This window comes from Oxyura jamaicensis, chromosome Z, assembly GCF_011077185.1.
Source record: "Oxyura jamaicensis isolate SHBP4307 breed ruddy duck chromosome Z, BPBGC_Ojam_1.0, whole genome shotgun sequence".
NCBI classification, from domain to species: Eukaryota; Metazoa; Chordata; class Aves; order Anseriformes; family Anatidae; genus Oxyura; species Oxyura jamaicensis.
This window is the reverse complement of record NC_048926.1, coordinates 43,664,807-43,682,008: the sequence shown is the minus strand read 5'-3', so window position 1 is coordinate 43,682,008 and position 17,202 is coordinate 43,664,807. Positions and strand designations below refer to the sequence as shown.

Sequence of the window (17,202 nt, the reverse complement as noted above, 5' to 3'; positions counted from 1 at the left end):
TGAAGGTATTAGAATAATAGTTGAAGGTATTAGAATAATAGTTGAAGGTATTAGAATAATAGTTGAAGGTATTAGAATAATAGTTGAAGGTATTAGAATAATAGTTGAAGGTATTAGAATAATAGTTGAAGGTATTAGAATAATAGTTGAAGGTATTTGGAAGATCAAGAAGTGGAGTATAATCAAAGCTTCAGCAAAAGTGAACTTCGTCTGAGTTCCTCAGTGCAACTGTTTATTACAGTGTCTGGAAGCAGACTTTGGGTCCCTTGTTTCATGGAAAGTAAGAGAATTGTCTTATTCAACATAAAGAATGGATTAAGAAGTTTTGTATTTGACAGGTCTGTGTTCATTGCATTCTCTGTTAATCAAAGAAATGATAAAAACAAATCTAGACTTTAGCTTAGGCTTTTACTTCAAGCCTATAGACTCTTCAGTACAGCAAGTTCAAATTCTTGCTGTCTAGGTGCTTCACAGTTACCCATCTCCCATTTGATCCATTTAGATTTCTCTTTAGTTATATATTGTTTCTGCTGTGCTGAAAATAGCAACCATAGAATATGCACACGCTATTTATCTTTCTAACATTTGTCTTTGCACTTTATTTCATACTGTACTCTTGTCAACTTAAACAGCCACTCCTCTGATACTCTCTATAAGGAGTCTGTCAACTAACAGTATCTTCTTCAGCAACAGATGTAGACAATGATCGGAAAAGTTTTTGAACATCCAGTTGTGCACCTTAGTAATCTTTGTAACAGTGAGATTACTGTTACACTTCTCCCTCCTCTTCTGCATACTTGTTGCCTCTTGTCCTTAATGTTATTTTAATCTTTTTGGGGCAGGGACTGTGTCTTCCTGTGATTAGCGTAGTGGAGCCCCAGCTATGATTGGGGTCTTCGAATGTTACAGATGTGCAAACAAATAACAAAACAAAAACAAAAATTTGGCCTCTGTGGATAAGGTACTGCACTGGGAGTGAGGAGAACTGATTTCTGTTCCCAGCGGGGTCAGTGACATGCTGTGAGACACTGTGCAAATCGCTTCAGCCCTCTCTGCCTCCATTTCTCCATCAATAAAATGAGGATAATTCTTCCTTTATTAATAAAGTGCTTTGAAACCTACAGCACAAAAGCACTATAAAAGAGGTAAGTAGTATTACTATTAACAATAATACTTAGTATCCAATTCTTGTTCACTGATAACAGGTTTCTGTGCCATTTGACAGGAGGATGACACTTATAGAATAGAAGGTATTGCTTTAGCTTTCTTGTCACTAAAAAGCACCTTGTTTATGAAGACTACTGAAAAAAGAGAAATCGCAAGACAAATAAAATCAAACTTACCATTTAAGTTTGCATACAGTCAAGACAGAAGTATGTGAAGTATGTGAAAACAGCACTCTTCTATGCCTTCTATGCCTAAAACTCTTCTATGCCTTGCGTTTTATAGTACAGCATCAGTGTGGCAACATACAAAGCTCATGTTCTAGCTTTTAGGAAAAAAAAATACTCTGTTCTTTTTGCTTGGTACATTTTCCTACTGGTTGAGAGCTTGCCACTGTTTCTTGGTTTGTCTGTTTCCCTGCTTGTTTTGTCAGAGCTTCTTTTTAACTACCCATTTCTTTAAGAGGCTTAGAAGAAACAAACTAAACTCTTCTTTAAATTCTCCTGAGATAAAGAAGTTGCAGAGAGCATATTGAGTTAGGTTGTAACCCTGAATATGTTATTGTATATATGGTTCCGTACTGGCCAATTCTGTAATTTTTGAGGGTGACTCTGTAATACTGTTATCTTTTTGTAAAAGAGTTGAGGTCAGAGGTTCTGTCCTTACATAGAGCATTGCTAAGCCTATAATCTGATGGGATATGTCACGTGTAATCTTGGAGAATAACACGAATTCTACCTCTTCACAGAAGAAAATATCTTATTCAAGTTAGAAAACAGCTATGGCTTTTGATACTTCAATTTTATATTTGTCTTTTTTATTTAGTAAATGTGTGAATAAATGCTTTCAGAATTAACATGTAACCTCTGTCTCATAGGAGGGGAAGAGATACTTGTTTATGTTAAGGAGTAACATTATTTTAAATTCTCATTTATGTGTTAGAACATATCAGTGAAGTTGATCATGGTTGAAGTGTGAATTTACTCATTTTGAAGGGACTTGCATTTGAAAAATCTTGTATTTGAGATACTTTTATTTGAAATTCATTTTTAAAATTTTGTCTTAGCTTTTACAAATAATTTAGATTTATAAACTTGGACAGAGTATCTAATCTCTCTCTTCCAGTGTTAATGGGTAAAAATTCTGTTAATATTGATGTGCTAATAGTGTTAAATAGGAAGCTCTGAAGAAATGCAGAAGTGTCCAGAAATGTCTCTTTTCCCTTAGAAGACTCAAGTTGTCATTCTCTGTTTTGTTTTGTTCCTGATACTTGTGCTAAGCAGTTACTCTGCAGTTCTTAAATGTGTTGTAAATAATAATTTTCCAGTATGTGTGGGTTCATCTGCATGTAACTATTTTATATTTTTTAAATCTTATTTTTAAATTAGGGATTGCAGATAGGGACAAGAGAACTGGAGGAGATGGGAGCCAAGTTCTGTGTCGGCTTACTGCGTTTAAAAAGAATGGCCTCACCTTTGGAATACAATCTACCTTCTAGTCTGCTGGATATTGAAAATGAGTTGATTGAGTCGAGCTGTAAAGTGACAAGGTAGTACACATTTATTATTATTATTATTTTTTTTTCAGGAAAAAAAGTTAATTTCTCAAATGAAGTGAAGATTCTCTCAAAAAATGTTACTTCAGTCATCAGAAAGAATGTTTATGTGTTGGGACTTTTAGTTTTTCAATATACTCAGATTACTCTTACGCTATCTTGTTAATTCAATTGCTTCAAACATTTAAAGAAAGCAGTAATAAAGTTAGACTGTATGTTAACATTCCTTGTTGCTAGTATAAATTTTAATGTCATTGGGGAGTTGTTATATGCAGTGAAACCCTGAGTCTCAATTGTCTCTTTCTGAGAGCAGTTTTTTTTCAATTTTATTACTGAATACAGTATTAAAAATTTATTTGGACAGACTTGAACTATGTAAGTTGAAAATTACTGTAAGAAATATATTCCAAATATTCTTTCTCTCTGGAACAGATACATAACAGTAGTTTAAGAATTTAAAACAAACGAAATAAGGTTTGTGTCACAAAGTGTATTGTGCCTGTTCAGTAGCTAGCTTATTACATTGTCAAACTGTTAAAGCCTTAGATAGGGTTGCAAAACCGTACGTATTATGTTTCCATGCTATAATCACTTAGTATCCATGTGTATGTGGTAATTGGAGATAGGGAACAAATTGGAGGTAGGAGACAGGAAACAAATGGTTTCAAATGTGTAAACATCTCTTTCTGAAAATGTGGTTAGAGATGAAATAATGTAGAATTACAAATTTAAGAAAAGTGTTAGATATTTTTTGGAAAATAATAATATTTGCGTGCTATATAATATGTTATCACTTAGCATACTTTAAGCCAAAAATGTTTTTACAGTGGCCTTGGCTATATCTCCAGCTGGGGAAGGTTAGGGTAAAAAAATGAACTTATTTTTGCTTTTATGGAACTAAAATAATAAGGTGCCTACGACTTTAGATGCTACACTAGTGAGGAATTTGTCTGTAGACTGTGCAGAACTAGCAGAAATATGGGAGGGCATCAGTGGTACCCTGTGGAAGGTAGGGATGATGTTCAGTTCCAGTAATGATGTTTGAAAAGATTCCATAGTGCAGCTCAGGTAAATTCCATGATTCTGGGAAATCTGGGAGGTTCCTGGAAGGCACTGATGACAAGTTTCTGACTGAATGATCAGACACAACAAGGAGATGTGCTCTGCTGAACCTGGTACTTGCAGACAAGGATGTGCTGGCTGGGATGTGAAAGTGGAAGGCAACCTTGACTGCAATGACCAGGAGGTGGTGGAGTTCAGGTTCCCAAGAGGAGCAGGGCAAAAAAACAAGGTCACAGCACTGGTATTACTGTGAGACCACTCTAAATTATTCACTCTTGCCTGAGGAGGAATGTTGCCAGCAGCTCGAGTGAGGTGATCCTTCTGCTCAGCACTGGTAAGCCCACAGCCTGGATATGTATCCAGGTCTAGGCCCTCCTTTACAGGACAGAGATGGATGTACTTGAAGAGAGTCCAATGAGGGGCCCCTAGGATGATTAAGGGACTGGAGTATCTCCCATAGGAGGAAAGGCTGAAAGAGCTGGGACTGTTCAGCCTTGAGAAGAAGAGGCTCAGGAGTGGATCTTGTCAAGGTGTCCATATACTTGAAGCGAGTCTGTAAAGAAGACAGAGCCAGGCTATTTTCAGTGGTGTCCAGTGACAGGACAGCAGGCAATGGATGCAGACTGAAACAGAAGAAATTGCATTTAAGTATTTTAAAAAGTGTAATTTAAAAAGTTTGCTGGTGTTTTGTGCAGCTTTAAATCGGAGTACTAAGTCAGGTAGTCAGAATAAAAAGTTTCTTTTGTTCATGATAGAAACATGCTAAACTTCAAAATCTAACACTGACATGTTGTTCTTCATCACTTGAAGCCTTTCTTACATTACAGCCTTGAGTGCAAACTTTCAAGAGTAGTTTGTATTTTATTTGCAGCTAATATTATATGTGAAGGAAACCATACAATATTTTCTCATCCAGAAGAGTTTAATCATTGTCAGTTTTATTAGAACCAAGCTTCAGTATAGATGCATCTCTTCGAAATACTAAGCATCAAATTGCGGTATTTTGAACAAAGATGTATTTGTGAGTGACTAATTATCGGGGTGGCATTGGAGAACAGCCCCAGATTTCCACATAACTTTATATCAACTGGTGCCTCAGATGCTGAATCTTTATATAACTTTATCTCTCTATAAAAAGTTACCATGTTAGTTCATAGATAGGTAGTGGCTGTGTTTAAAAAAAAAAAAAAAAAAAAAAAGTGCTGTTTTTTGCAGTTCATTAATGTGATTCAGGGTGGATTGACCTTAACACCTGTTGAAATGAGAAATGTCGTACATGAGTCACTCCCCATAGTTTCTGGCAGAGAGCTAAAGAAACATCCGAAACACGTAAGCATCAGAATAGGAAAAAACAATTTGGTTATGCTTCACCATGCTGGTATAGCTTTTAATTGATCCTCAAACAGTAGAACAAGTTAGGAATGATTGTGCTGAAGAATTAGAGAAGTATTGTCTGGATTAAATGCTTATGCTAGATGTTACCATAAGGTAAGAGCAGAATTAGTGTTTTCTTTGAATTGCATTTCTGGAAGTTCAGAAATGCAATTCAATCAGCACAATCACTTGTTGAGATTTTCCGGTTTCAGTGAAGCTAAGTTTCACAGTAAAGCTGATTGTTATGGTCCGAATTCTGCCATAGGTTTGCCAAAGTTAGTCTGCACGTATGTTGATAACTTTCTTTGAGAGTATATACAAGCACAAGTATAATCCTTTGGATTTACAGTTCTTCCATTTTGTACTTTTAAAGTGGATTGTTTATGACAGGGTGTGAAAGTGTCTCCAGTCAGTAAAAGGTTGTTACTGCTCTCTGTTTGATAGAGAACTTGAGCAATGTTAGATGAAAAAAAAGAGAAAGCAGGAAGGTGGGTTGTTCTGATGCTAAGAAATAAAGCAAATCCTGAAGAGTAAGATATGGCTACGGATACACAGTTCAGACTTCTTTCTCAGCTAAAATACTGCTTTAATCAAGTTAGCTCTTAAGAACGAACAAACAAAACTATTGTGTACCAAAATTAATTGCATGTAAAGTAAGACCACGCTGGAGCAGGGTAAAAAGCTGCCCTGACTTGGCATTTATATTTTGTTGGTGAGAACAAGGGTTTTGAGGGCTGCTTTATTCTGGATTTTCTGAAAGCACTAATAGAAGACTCACTACTGCAGAAATGCAGCACAGGTTGGCACATGTGAGCAGAGATGAAAAATAACATGATGCTTATACGAAAGTTAATGAGACTGTACACAGAACTGTTTATAATCATTTTGTTTAGGAAAGATAACTGGTACTAAAGAACTTAAAAAACAACAAAACCCCAAACATCCAAAAAACAGAAAGGTTCAGTCTCCATTCCAATGGACCAAGTCATGAAAATCCAAAAATAATTCTGCTGTTAGACAAAATTTTAATTGGAGAGAGATCATTTAAGAACTTAACGTTTTGAAATTTTTTGAAAGTGAATTTGTATTTAGAAATCATTTTAAAAACAAACTTTTCCCCAGTCATGACCTTTAGGTGTTACACAGCTGCAGACAGTGAACGGTAATAGCCAACTGCTACTGCAGCAAAGAAATGAAGGCAGTGGAAAAAAGATCAGATTCCGTGCTTGTTAGAGTTAAAACTTCTATCAGGTTAACATAAAAAGTGTCAAGCTTTCCTGGAGAAATCCGTTAACAACACTTCAGGTTTTTCTAGTGTGTGATGGCTTTGTTCTTTAAACCTATTAAATGTAGATTCATGTTAATAACACTAACAAGAAACTGTATAGCGTGAACTGAGAAATTAAGTACCTTGCTCTGAGCTCTCATTTACCAATAGCATATGTCTGTGTAAGAATCTGTGATGGAAAAATTAAATGTGTGGTTTCCAACAATGTTTCTTTAAACTATAACATCAAGAATGAAATATGCTGTTTATTTGTAGCTGACTCTGTGTTTGGACACTATCTTAACAATTATGACTATCAAATTACTTTTCATATACAGACTTACTTGATTGAATTCAGCAGAAATGCTTTTTACTTAAAAAATGGGAGTGGAATTGGACACTTGACAGGGAATCTTTTTCAGATAAAAGTTTAAATTGTATGGCTGTCTGTGTTGCTACTGGAATATCAACCTAATATCACACTGTTTCTTTCAAATGTGAATTTTCTTAAATTTTGTGTAATTACAGCAGCTTTATATTCGGTCACAGATTTTCCTGAATTTGCTGATGCATCATCAAACAGATTTGTTTAACCAAAGTTACCTAAGTAATTATCTCTAATTAAAACCATTGAAAAATATTTAAGTATGTAATAGCTAAACTGGCAAAAATGTTCATTTAGTAAATCTAGAAAAAATGACTAATTTTTAAAATTATAATTCTGGTACCCTCCTGAGATACACAAAACTCACGATATTAGGAAATTATTACATGGGTGGCTGGGTTCACTCCTCTTTATATATATATATATATAAATATATATATATATCTGTGCTTTGTGCTATAGAAGCCATATAAATACATGTTTTTTATATAAGGAAGATATAATTTTGTTCACAGTACCTCCACCACTATTAGCTATAAAAGTATGTATGTTTGCACATCATCTTCTCTCATCATTTGCTAAGGGGATTAACATGAAGTCCAAGCTTCCAGTCTTCTGTAGCACTCACTGCGTATCTCAGCAGAAAGTTCAAAAACCTGTACTGTTTATCAGTGATGATACTCACAGAGGAAGTCTCTATAGTTATATACTTGCAGCTACTCATTTATTTTTAGAACTGAAACACTTTGTGAAACAGGGTGTAGTTAAAGTTCATCTTTTTCGTGAGACCATGGAGATACTTCTCCTGTTCTAGATTTAGTTTAAAATAAATTGTAACAAAATCTTCTTTTTTTTTTTTTTTTTTTTAATGAATCTTACTGAAAGCCATTTTCTTCTGTCTCAGGGATTACTTGAGGGCTTGGTAGATAGGTAGTGATCAGATATTAACGCCTCAAAAATAAAATTGCATTGTCTCAAGTGGGAGCTCCTTCTCCTGAGTGAGGAACATTTTAAGTGCTGGAGAAAAGTGTGGTTCAGAACAGATTTTCCACAGGTCTTTCGTAACTTTTTTTTTTCTCTTCAAGAATTTTTTTAAGCAATTGGTGAAGTAGTTTTCAAGGCAGTTTTGCATTTCTGTTGCACGGTGAAAAAGAACACTGGTCATTGCCTCAAGGTGTTACTCATGTAAATTTCTTAATCATAACTTCTTTTTGTCATCGTGGGTGGGCAGCTGTGTGCTCCAAAAGGTCTGTCTAGAAGTCTCTACCTAATTGCCATAGGTACAATGAATACCAGCTCCCAGTGACACCTCATAATGAGACTCAGCGAAGTCTTGAGCTCTCCTTTTCCCACTTAATCTTAATCAATCTGACAATAACGGAACATCAATGATCTTGTGGTGTTGTTGCCAGGTACTCTTACACCTGAAGCACAGAGGGCTTCCTGTGCTATAGGAGACCTTACTGCTGTTTCAATGAAAGGTTTTCTTGGTACTGTTTTCTTTTTCCCCTCCACAATAAGGAGCTGGCTACTTTTCCTTGGGTCAGAAGTCCCTGCCCTTGTCAAGGGACATAGATTTTCTTGTAATTCTGTTCTATTTCTAGGTGTATTAGACAAGTGATTTTTATTAACGTCTCATGAAATCTTTATGCCAAATCTGTGAAATGTGGGCCATTTGCCCTTTGATGTATTCAGAGTGGTGAAGTTTTTGTGTTTGTGAGCTGTTCTAGACAAGATATTAAAAACCTCTATCAGCTGGTTTATTGGGCTTAATTTATTTATTCACTTGAGCACTGGAAATACACTGAGTCTCTACTGAGTTAAATTTATAAAGCCAGTTTCTATGCCTCCTCAGAAGCAATCGTGGACCAGAAGAGTTCCTTGCTTCATATGCCCAGACTTCCATTCTTATTATTCTATTATAATAAAAGTACCGCTGTGATTTCTTTGTGCTTACATGATTCACAGCTCATTACTTACCATTAGTGATGACTGAGGAAAACTATTTACAGAAAATCCAGGTTAAAAAAAAATGAATAAGTAGTATAAAAGTTCGTAGCTTTTACACGGCTGTAATGTCCTTGTTAGAGTAAAGCAGTGAATAGGATTGTAGTTACTTCCTTTCTATTTTGAATGTTGCTGGTGTTACTGTAAAAACAAAAACCAATACAATTTTAATGCTTGAAAGGAAAAAACAGGCAAGTTTAAACGTCAAAATCTAAACACAGAAGCATCAGTTTTATTTGCAAATGATTTTGAGGGTTTCTCAAGCTCTCCTTGGTTTTACTAGTTGTATTTATAATGACCAAGTAAATGCTAATATTTTAAAATTTACCTCTGATATTTCATTACATGCGGGCTCAGTTTCCATGAGCTCATTTTGAACCATGTCTGAAACATATTTGACTTAAGAAAAATAAAGCAGTCAGAAGATTTATTTCCCTCTGGCAGTGCACTTTAACATTTTAAGTCATGAATTAAACACTTTATTTTTCTTTAATTATTTCAGACCAGTTTGCCAATGTTTCCCCCCATTTCCAAATGGAAAAGATTAGACTGTAATACTGATCTTGTAGTAAGAATTATAGTTGTTACACTGACAGGTTTGATAGGGTCTGTATGCAATGAAACAAAAACACATGACTGCAGTCATAACTGTAAGGACTTACTGGAATTATCTCTTGCTCAATAACATGACCTTTTTTCTACTCCTTCCATTAATTGTTTTGACGCTCATTGGTGTGTTCTAGAACATGTTGTATTTTTGTTTGTTAATTTGATTTAATTATAGCAGAGAAGCAGACAGCATCTTTTGGGAATGCTTTTGGCTATCTAGGAAATGGTAGAAAAGCAGACTGCCAATGAAAGCTGTGGGAAAGAAAAAAAACATCTGTGAAATCCATCTCCTGCACTTACCGTGTTATATTTGAGACAATACATCAGAGTGGTAGGGGCACGTGCAAGAGAATATCTGACAGATCCTCTTGCAAAGGGTCTCTTTGTGGGCTGCCAGGAGGAAACTGAATTTGAGCTATTTTGTTTCCCTTCAGCTTAATAACTCATAAGCTTTGCCCAGACAGGATGATAGTACAAGAGAGATGTGGGCATATTGGAAAGAGTCCAATGTAGGGTCACAAAGACAGTGAAGGGACGGGAGCACCTCTCCTATGAGGTGCTCTCCTCTCCTGAGAGTTATGTTCAGAAGGCTCGGGGGGGATCTCGTCAATGCGTACAAAATACCTGAAGAGAGGAGGGTGCAAAGAGGATGGTGGAGCCACGCTCTCCAGTGGTGCCCAGCACCAGGACAAGAGGCACTGGGCACCAGCTGTAACACAGGAGGTTCCTCCTGATCATCAGGAAGCACGTCCTTAGTGTGCAGGTGAGGGAGCGCAGGCACAGGCTGCCCACATCAGCAGAGCAGTCTCCTCCTTGGAGATCTGCAAAAGCCACCTGGACGTGGCCCGGGGCAGCCTGGGTGGCCCTGCTTGGGCAGGGGGTTGGGCCAGGTGGGCTCTGGAGGTCCCCACCAACCTCACCCATTCTGTGTGTCTGTGATACCACTTCTCAAGCTTCTCTTCCGTTCTTGGTAATATGATCCAAATATTAGTGTGTAAATTACTAAAGTCAACAATTGTGGAATCCACCTAATTTAATCCAGTTTTGAGTTTTACAGAATGTATTTCAGGGTGTCACCACAAAGGAAGTGTTGAGGTTACTTTTTGTTAAACTGTGGAGTGAAACTATGGAACCCTGTAAGTGGGGATATTTAAAAATAAAACTTAAATGGGATTTGGATACACAGCTACTTGTGTTTGGGAAAGGAGTTGGACATGTAATTGTTCTCTTTAGTACTGGAAATTATCTTTAGAAACCATCCTTACTATTTGGGAACAGCACATAGGTGAAGAGCTCCTTAAGGGGACAGCACATGGTGATACTGCCTCCTGTCGCAGCTTTGCTGATTCCTATAAAAGAATGTAGACCCTAAAGGGAAATCAAAGAACAGGACTGGATAAATGATTCCTTTGTGGTACATCCTGACTCTTTTGTTCCTTAAAAATTTTCTCTCCCCTGGCATTGCAATTTTAAAATAAATTGTTAGTTCTTAGATTTTTCTCTCCTTCCTTTCCAAAATCTCCACACAGCAGCAACTTCACATTGTTTAGCAGAGAATATTTCTTATATTTTTTCTTCAGAAGTTTTTAAATGTGTATGCTTCCCCAGTAGTCTCGGAAAATTGCTTATCTCCATGGACCTGAAATTGGTTGTGTTTGTGTCTGGCTTGTAGATTAATTTCTCTGTAATTGAGTCATGTGGATAATGAAAAATCCAAGTAAGTCTTTGAGGGACAAATAAAATTTTAGCTTGAAAAAATATATCATGTTAGTGAACGGGTTTATTTTTGAATATGTTTGGAGCATTAATTTAAATATGAAAAAAATGGGCATTGTTGTTAAAAATAAATGTTTTACTAAGCTGCTGTATTCATACCTAAATTCAGCATATTTAATGGCAGGTGATGTAGAAAATGGACTTTTTAAAATTAAAGGAATATTCTTGAAGCTCTTTATAAATATGAGGACCAAAAGAGTGTATCAGGTATATTATTTCACATTTAGGAATTAATCTTTTTACCTAAAAAAATGTTATTTAAGTAAAATCTCTGCAAAAGTTCAAAGAAAATACACCAATTATAACATCCATTAGGCTACAAACTGTGTCTGTATGATAAACAATCTCTGTTAACTTGAGAAAAATAATGGTTTCCTTTTAAAAGCAAATGCAGGAGGTATAGGGGTAGAGGAAGAGGGATTATTGAGCAAGTTAATTAGAAACAGCCCAAGGGAAAAGTTAGGAAATTAAAACCCACCGAATCAGCATGATGGCAGCTAAAAGTATATTGTCACAAGATATGCTGAGGGTGGGGAGCGGTGGGGAGGCAAACGAAGAATTTGATTAAACAGCAAGAAATTTTTTCAGGTGTTTGGATTTCTACATTTCTTGTAACCAAGCCTCAGTAAAACAATGAAGCAGTAACTATACTTTGCAGATTCACGCTAACCTATAGAATAAAGATCGATGGAAAGCTAAATATCTGAGGTTAGCATCTGCTACATCAGAAGACACATCATGGGAAAGCAAATGTATGTGAGTGGTATGCAACAGGTTTTTCCTTTGGATGTAAAACTTTCTGGCATCCCATTTTGCGAGGAACAAAGACTCAAGAAAGGGGAAATGGAAGAAGTAATCTTAATATATTCAATCCTAACTTTTGTTTTCAATAATTAATGATTGAGAAGTGGTGGCGCATTGTGTTTTGGATGGCAGTAGAAAGCTTATGAGGCAGATTTTGGAGCCAGTTTCTACATTAAAAGTTTATGTAGTTTTGGGAGTGAGATCTGTTTATCTATTCTACTGGTACTTTTCTTGAATAATGAAATTTATAGTGTTGATTTTACTAAATAGGAAATGGCAACTAAAAGCATCCCTCAAGAATTTTGCATGCATACATGCCAGAGCAAACATCTAAACTGTCTTATATCAGACATAACAAAGTTAAGACTGTGCACGCTGGCTGAATTTCTAAAAGCCAGAAGTGTGCATACATATTTGATTATATGAAATAATTTTTTATAAATATAACATTTACAGTACAGACATGTATTGTTTTGCAACACAGGGTAAAGCAGGACATATTCTATGAACTGACAAGGCATTTCTACATGGTAGACTTTGTGGTTTGCTTGTTTGTCCAGTTCTGTGTGTTCCCCTTAAAATAAGCTTCATTGTTTGCTACTTTTTAAGATAGGCTTGGTGGTTGCTTTATTTACTTATTTATTTTTGTACTGGATTAAATATTTAAGCTTAGTTTCTAAACAATGAAACTTCCAAAAAAAAAAAAGTGGTAGAAGTTTTTCAGAGAGCTTTACTAGCCTATATAAATCTCACTAATGTGAATTTTCCTGAGTGCCTACTGTAATGCATTAATATCTCACTGTCAATGGCTAATAAAGTATTTGCCATTGACACAGCCCATTGTAGTTTTTTGTTTCAGTATTTAGAATTATTAGTTAAGATAGGGCCAACATTCAGGTTTAATGGGTCCATTTCCTGTGAATTGAATTACACAATCTATCCTGCAGTTGCAGTGTGGATTCCTTGCATATGATACCCAGCAAATCAATAACTGTGTTAAGTGGTTAGAAGCAGGACCTGTGTGGGGGAAGCTGTGCATTTTTGGAATATGATATATTTGGTGGTATCTCATTGAAATAAATGAAACATTTCAGCTTTTTTTTTTTTTCTCCCTGAAAGGAAAGTCTTGGCAGGCAGCAACTGCCTAGGGCATAAAGTGTCACAAGATGAAAGCTCAAAAAAAACTGTATACCTTTCCTGGGGCTACAACAGGTTCTTCAAATGAAGTGTGTATCTTTAAAGTACAGTGGTTTGCCCACCTGTGAAATGAAGAGGCACCTCAGTAAAGATACTGGTTGTTTTCCTCACATGGTCTCATTCCTAAATGTTAATAATTTTGTTCAAAGAGCTGGTACCCGTTCTCTAACCAACAGAGCGGGTTGTTGCCCTAGTTACAATTTAAATAATCTTTGTTAAGTACTTAGTTTTGTGCAGTATTCCCTTTTGCATTGAGCAGTGTGTAAAATAGCTTGTTCACTGAACTATGGTACAGATTGTTTTAAATGTAAATCCAGAGACTGACTGAATTTTTGATAGCTTATTTTATTACTATTTTAGGTCTTATGTCTTTTTTTTTTTTTTTTTCTGGGACTAGCGGTTTGTCTATTTGTTGTTCTCCCAAAATATGAATTAATTGCCAACTTCAGAAAATGTTAGTGTAGTAAGTTATTGGCATTATAAGTAGAAGCAAATAATGTGAAGTTTATTTACAGTGAATAGGGATTGCATTGCAGACTCAGGTGATCCACTTAAGCTCTTAATAGAACTAGAAAGAAGCAATGACTAATCCTTTTAATTTTGAAGCCACAGCCACAATAAACTGTTGTGTGCCTTAAGACAAAATTAATCAAAATTAACATGCAAACATTTATACAAGTACCTGATGATTTTTCTTATGAGAATGCTCTTTTGGCTGAGTTCTGTGTCAATTGATTATTAGGTAAAATGCATTACAAAACCTTCTTAGAACTTCATCTGAATATAAAACTACTTATGAAATATTTAGCAATACAGAGTGATTTTAAGCAGATAGCTTTTTATGTCCCAAGGGAGAGTAGTAAAACTGGGTCTGGAAAACACACGTACTTTTTTATTTTTTGTTGTTGTTTACTTTTACTTTTGTTTTCATCTGTCCTAGGAAGGTGAGATGATCAGAAAGTTACTTATTAACCTTTCTCTTGTTCTCACTCAAAGTATTACTTCTATTATTCTTGGAGGCTATTAGTTACAAGCGTAGATCATTTTGTGGACTGTGACAATGTGAGGACCAGATAAAAGTCTTATGGCACAAATGCGAACTTAACTGTAGTTGTATGCCAGAAAAACTTGCCTTGACTTGTCATCTGTAGTATGTGCAGTATAATTGCTCATAATGCTTTCCAGTAAAATGTATTTAGTAAAATACACAGGTTCCCCACCCAAATTCTTAGACTGTGGTATGTTTTTAAATTTGTTTATAGCAGATGCTGTTTTTGAGTCCTGTAAGAACTTAGGATAATGCTGTAATTGTATAACGTTTGCACAGGCAATTAGTGTAATTCTGTAACATATAGTTGATTTGTCACGGCACATTTGGATAACGAGTTATGTATGATTGACCAATTAGTTCAGGGTCCTACAAATGTGTTTTTGGCTCTCAGTTGTTTTACATGCAATTAAAAAATCAGTTTTGGGTAAACCACCCCTATCCTGAGGTCATTTTGTAGATTACTGTGTGTTGGGATAGGGATGGGGCATGGTCTGAATGTTGTGTTCAAGATAAAAGCTTTTAACAATCTCTTGTTCGTTTTAGCCCTACTACGTATGTTTTGGATGAAGATGAGCCTCGCTTCCTTGAAGAAGTTGACTACAGTGCAGAGAGTAATGATGATCAAGACACTGAATTAGCTGAGAATGCAGGTGATTATGAGGCCACTAATCAAGAAGATGGACTCTCAGACTCAGACTCAACGAGGATACTCCTTTCCTGAACCGTCTTTGCAGCCAGTAATAAGAATCCCGGTTTTTATAGTCATACACTTCCTCACTCTCGTCTACGAAGGGGATAAGCTTAAGGAACCACAGATAACTGGTTCCTTTTCAAGCTCAAGGACAATAAATATTTTTGATTTCTCATAAATTAACATTTGTTTTATTTAAAAAATTGTGTTTTCTCTTAGCACGAACTAGATAAATTGATTTACTGTTTAGTTCATTTTCTACTAAATAGTATTGCATGGTGTTTTGTGTCCTTAAAGCCTATCATCAAAAAATGGATTATTATTTGTGCTGTGTCAGAGTACAGAAACTAATTCTGTGTGGTACGATTCTTTGAGTTGCTTTCTGAAAAATAACTTATGTACAGATTTTTTTAAATTATGTGTGTGTGTATATGCGTGTGTGTACACTGAGGTGAAGAGGTTATTTTTCAACATTATGTTAAGGACTTGATTGTGTTTGCAATAATGTAGTGCCTGCTCTGAAACCATTCAATAATTACTAAATTAAAAATTAAAGAGTGATGTATGAATTGTTGCACTGTTTCTTGCTTCTGAGGATTATATGGTTTTACCACAGTACTAGCTGACAATATAATGTCTGTTCACAGTTCAGGAGTTTTGCACTGCAGCCTGTGTTTACAAGAACTATATGCTTATTGGAAGTCTCTCCCATAAAATAACCATGGTTTAATATGAAAAGTTTTTTTCTCAAGTGTACATGACTACACGAAATGGTTAGACATGTACATTGTATATATATATTTTAGTTACCCAGTTGCTCAGTTTTTCTTGTTCAATATGCACATAGTTTAAGAGTTCACTTTACTCGGGGCACATTAGCTGCATATTTCCAGTTTAAATGCTTAACGAAGGAAGGCCCAATTTTGTTGAAACATCTTTTGGCTGGTTTGAACCCAGTGTTAACCCTGCTTTGAGAATAAGATTGGACTAGGTAACCTTCTGAGGTCCTTTCTAGCCCAAATAATTATGCTGTGATGCTGTATTCTTCATTTTTCAAGCTGTCAGGCATGGGATTTAAACTTCCTTGTCTTCTGTCATCTGCCAGTTTCTGTTGCCTCTTGTCTCTGCTTAGTTTGAGATTGAATGCACAAATGAAGTTGCACTCTGTTGTTTACAAGAACTGACATGTTTTGCAATGAAAAATACTTTTCCAAAATGATTTTTACTTGATGTGACCCCATTGTGGCATTCATTTTCTGCTGCATGTGCAAGGCGTTACGAGCATGAATAATAACACTCCTAAGTTACAGAAGGCTTTTAACTGATGAGAACTTTGTGTACAATTACTGTTGCCAATAAAGCTGTATTTTAGAGGGGAAGGGTGCTGTTGGTAGAAGGATTAAAAAAATCAGGGAATTAACTGTATGAAGTGATTCGCACCAGAGTCTGCTGTTTCAAATGCAGCATTGGTTGGTGATGTCTGTCCAAATTCTGATGTTCAAGTCCTGGTTCTGAAACTGGGGAAGGGGTTCTGACACTCCAGTGATATGCTACTGTACTTTTTGTTTAAAGACTTATATTTATGTTAATAGTCATGCACTGTTGAAATGTAAGGCTATAATGGAAATGCATTTTTGTCCCTCTATAAATTTATCTCTGTCTTGTGAAAATGATCGTTCCTTGTGTTCTTTGAACTACATACTCTAAATAAGAAAGTCCTTGTTGGAGAGGAGTCCCCTGCACACAAGGTGCTGAGGAATTGAGAATCTGCCAAGAAGGATTAACCTTGCCAGAAAATTTGAAATATCTTTGTCAGGCCAGTCAGAGCAGTGCAGAATGCCCATATTACTGTGCCACTTCTGTACTAGCTCTCTGCATAAATTCTTATCCATAAGGATTCATACTTCAGTAACTTCCATAAATAATTTTGACTTAAATTTTGGAAGGAGCAGGATGCCAAGTGCTAGTTAACCCCATTGTGCATTTTGCAAGACTAGAAACTTACTACACCCAGTTAGAAATAATTCTGGTTTGGTAGTACAAAACTGTCTTTTTGTCCAAAGTGAATATGCGCGTATGTTCTCAGATTTATACATCAGATTATACCGCACTCAAACACTGGATTAGATTTATGTATTTGATTAGACGTCAAACTGGCAGTTGTGGGTCTGAACTTCAGTTCCAAAGCAAGAGTGAAACTGTCATGACCTAGCACGCTGTGGAAACATGAAAAGGCCATACCTCTTGCATGCTTTACTGC

The 17,202-nt window shown here is 35.9% G+C and overlaps 1 protein-coding gene across 5 annotated transcripts in view; it reads left to right on the top strand.

The window, feature by feature from the left end:
- The window catches only part of AGTPBP1 (ATP/GTP binding protein 1), a 70,324-nt gene extending 53,712 nt beyond the window's left edge, over positions 1-16,612 (top strand). For all 5 annotated transcript variants that reach the window (XM_035309335.1, XM_035309332.1, XM_035309336.1 and 2 more), the window contains 2 exons: positions 2,553-2,713; positions 14,795-16,612. In XM_035309335.1, the coding sequence (XP_035165226.1) occupies positions 2,553-2,713; positions 14,795-14,972 (339 nt within the window). In that variant the 3' untranslated portion in view covers positions 14,973-16,612. The remainder of the gene's footprint in view (positions 1-2,552; positions 2,714-14,794) is intronic.
- Positions 16,613-17,202: the final 590 nt, after the last annotated feature.